Here is a 3,726-nt window from a genome sequence, read left to right as displayed (position 1 = left end):
GGGTGGGGGTGGGGGAGTGGGGGGTAGGGGTGTGGGGTGGGGAGCAGGTGTCCATTCAGCATGCCCAAGCACTAAGGTCCAGATAAAACTGCTGTGGGAGACCTGGGGGACAGGTAAGTTTCTCGGTCCCCCTCTCCCAGGTTGCAATTTCTCCAAAGGGATTGGACAAGGCAGCCATCCCTCGTTGAGACTCCAGAGGCAACAGGGTCCAGACACTGGCTGGTCACTTACCACAGAATTCAGCAAGAGCCCCGAAGACTCCAGAAAGGAGCAGCAGCGCCTTCAGGAGCTCCATGGCAGGCACAGGTGGAAGGTGGGAGACTCCTGGGTTTCACCTTGAGGGCTTGTCTGACTGCAGCTGGTCACTTGCTTAGAAAGAGGCAGCTTCACTGATTTAATTGTCCCTCCAACACCCGGAAGCACGCTGCTAAATCAGCAGAGAGAAAGGAGGAAAGGTCTGTTATGGGGCAAGAGGCCAAAGAACAGAGGAAGGAAGGGAGGGAGGGCAGAGCAGCTTGTCCTCCAGATGGGAACAAAAAGGGACTCTGTGGGGCAACTCCAAGCCAACCTTATCTGTCCCCAAAGCTTTAAAGACCCAGGAAGCAGCACAGAAAGCCTGATGCCTAGTCTGTCCCATAGTGCTTGTCGGGGGTCCGCCCTGCCCCTGCTTGCACAACCGATCCCCACCCGCACATCCCAGCCCCCTGCCCACACACACACCCCACCCCTGCCTGCAGATCCCCCACCGCTGCTGCTCTGGCTGCAGACATTCAGGATTAGGATACCTACCGGGTGCACTTCACAGAAGTCCTTGGAAAGTTACTTTGACTCTCGGGGAGAAGAAACACGGCAGGGAACTGTGGTGATCACGTGATGGAGCTCTCTGGCGTCAGCTGTTCTCTGCCGCCAGCCTGCCAAGGAGGAGGGGCAGCTGCTGGACCTGGCCCAGACAAACAAGTCTCAATCAACCAGACACTGCCCGGGTTTCCTGGAGGCGACAGAACAGGTTGAAGAACGAGTGAATCCAGCAAGTTGCAAAACCTTTGAGAGTAGAGGTGCAGGGCTGCTTGCCCTGAGCTAGGAAAGTTGCTTAAAAACATCTTAGATAGAATGAAAGATTCCTTATGTGCCCAGCCCCACTGGAGACTCATGAATCTAGCAGTGCTGGGTGACCTTGGCTAGAGTATTTAACCTCTCTGAGTTTCAAGTTATTCTCTCTCTCTAAAATGAGAACGTTGAACAATGTTATTCTAATAACAATTTTCCAGTTCCACTTGTGAAGATGTTGAGACCACAAAATGCCTCTAATCATCTTCAAACGAGATGTTTGTTACAATTATTTTTATAGCAAACTGCCAAAGGTCACACTTTCAAGAGAACCTATTTTTGTGCCAGGGCAATTATCTCAAGCTAAGACCCGACACGGATAAATATGGACCTGGATAGCAGTTATTAATTAGCAGTACCCGTTAATGTAATGCATGTGTTGTTGCTGGCCTAGGTCATGTTGTCAGAGAAACTGAGAAAGACAAAAGACTACATCATGATGAGCGTGTGTCACATGTGGGATGCTCCAGCCACTCGGGAGACTAAAGGACAGATTGGCAGCCAGCTTGAGCAACCATAAGACCCTGTCTCTTTAAAAGGAGGAAGAGAAGCTGGAAGAGGAGGTGGTGGAGAGCCAAGTATGGTTCTTAGTGCACACCTATATCTGGAATGTGGGAGGCTGAGGCAGGAGAATCATTCCAAGTTCCAAGCCAGACTGGGTTACTAAGTCCTCATCTCAAAACTCAGGGAGACATAAAATGGGGAGAAGGAAAGAAGGAGGGAAGGAAGGAGGGAAGGAAGAAGGAAGAAGAGAAGGAAGGAGGGAAGGAAGGAAGGAAGGAAAGAAGGGAGGGAAGGGAGGAAGGAAGGAAGAAAGGAAGGAGCAGCAATTAGCTCAGAGTAAGAAGGGATGTCCTCATGGTCTTGCATTTTGCTGGGAGAAGAGGCTCCAGTGTTATGGGAACTCACCAGAGAAGACTGCTCTAATGTGGGTTTGAGCCAATACAAACTCTTTATGAGCTGGTACTGTCTACACTGGATGTTTGGGATCCCCATGTAATCCTGAACCTTTCTCAGGGTGAGCTTTTAAGCACAAAAAACCACATCTTGGCTTGACATACTTCAGTTGACAAGAACAATTAGCCAGAAATGGAACTACAGAAGCCAAAAAGCAAGGTTAGTACCTTCAGAGACGTTCCCAGTACTCTGGACTTTGATGGATTAGGTCTTTGGTTTAGTTTTGGCAGGTAGTGCCATCCATCTACATGCTAAGTTTTACAGCCTGAATGGTACTTCTATCATGGAGTCAGTTGTACTAAAGTCTGGAGCCCTTATTAACAGGTTATAACACTGTTACCAGGAAACTGTATTTCTACCAAAGCTACGTATTAAGGTGTAAAGTGTTCCAATAACTGATAATCTTTGAGGGTCTACTACTTTTTTAACAGAGATTTCTTTTTCTTCCCCTAACATCATAGGCTCTCAAACTTTTGCTATACAAAAACATTTTAGTAAGAACTAAATGGTTTAGAAACTCCCCAGTCTAGTCTGGACTACTACATAACTTCGATGTAGCTGTAAGGAAGGAATTTCTGGACCTCACATTCCACACCTGCCTTAACTTTCCAATTTCTAAGAAAACAGGCTCTCTGGAGTCCCTGAGCTGTCCAGACCTGAAGTTGACCCTCCCACACAGCCCTGGTGGCTTTGAATCTCCATCAAAATCTCCTTGGTTGACCTTTGACTCAACTCTACCTTCCCTCTGGCCTTCAGTGACCTTTGTCTGTGAAGAGTCCTCAGGTCCTTTGTGGGGACCCTCCCCTACATGAAAGGTCAACACCCCCGGTGCTCTTGGGTGAATGGGCTAGAGCATAGTCCACTGTTAGAAATATAATCCCAAGGAGAAAAATCCACGTGTGGGCATGCAGACCGCATGAGAAGGATGGGTGGAACAAGTGTGAACCCATGCAGGTACACAGAGAACATTCGTTGTGTAATAAGAATACGCATTATTACAGTCTTAGTTCATAGAAGTGGATGAAAAAATGAGCACATGACTGCTCCTAGGTATGGTGGAGGAGAAGGTTTTTAGGGTAGATATGAGAAAGCACACAACCAAGGGCATCTGGAAGGACTCAGACGGAACTAAGCCACGAGAAGATTAGGGGAGAGTAAAAGAAAGATGGGGTGGAGAGAGAAGCCAAGGACCAAGAGGCCAAGAGCACCAAGAGAATGTGTAGCCAAAGTGGCTGAGTTAGATAGGAAAAGACAGAGGAGAAGAAGACAGGTGGAGAGGGACAGAGGCTCAGGGGTTGGAGAGATTTAGGGTAGGGGGCAGGGTGTGCCAGCTAGGATGGCTCCATAAAAGGTGAGAGCAGGGACTGAGAAAGCCCAGAGGTGCCAGGTGATGCTGATAAGCACCACAGGCATAGGGCAATGGAGGAGTCATATGTCCCTTTCACCAGAGATCAGGAGAATGACTACTTGTAGCAAGTAGGAACTATCTTCTTAAGTCTCTGAGGGATTGCTGGCCTGGCTAAATGGCAGAGTTTACAAAAAGGAATTTCCTGAGACCCGCCAACTGGAAAGGTCTAAAGGGGGCAAAGAGTGATAGAGATCAGGAGGTGGGACCCAGTGAAGAGTGGGGTGGGGGGAGTAAGAGAATAAGGGAGAAGGGAC

General features: G+C 48.6%; 1 protein-coding gene across 2 annotated transcripts in view; it reads right to left on the bottom strand.

Moving 5' to 3' along the window:
- Positions 1–923, bottom strand: part of Tcn2 (transcobalamin 2) — a 15,708-nt gene extending 14,785 nt beyond the window's left edge. Inside the window, exons 1-2 of one of the 2 annotated variants that reach the window (XM_031340363.1) lie at positions 790–923; positions 232–427 (exon numbers count right to left, since the gene is read on the bottom strand). In XM_031340363.1, coding sequence (XP_031196223.1) covers positions 232–295 — 64 coding nt within the window. In that variant the 5' untranslated portion in view covers positions 296–427; positions 790–923. The remainder of the gene's footprint in view (positions 1–231; positions 428–789) is intronic. The other variant, XM_031340364.1, reaches the window with a different exon arrangement.
- Positions 924–3,726: the final 2,803 nt, after the last annotated feature.

Source organism: Mastomys coucha, unplaced genomic scaffold (genome assembly GCF_008632895.1).
Source record: "Mastomys coucha isolate ucsf_1 unplaced genomic scaffold, UCSF_Mcou_1 pScaffold22, whole genome shotgun sequence".
NCBI classification, from domain to species: domain Eukaryota; kingdom Metazoa; phylum Chordata; class Mammalia; order Rodentia; family Muridae; genus Mastomys; species Mastomys coucha.
The sequence above is the reverse complement of the archived record's forward strand: the minus strand, read 5'-3'. Positions and strand labels throughout refer to the sequence as shown.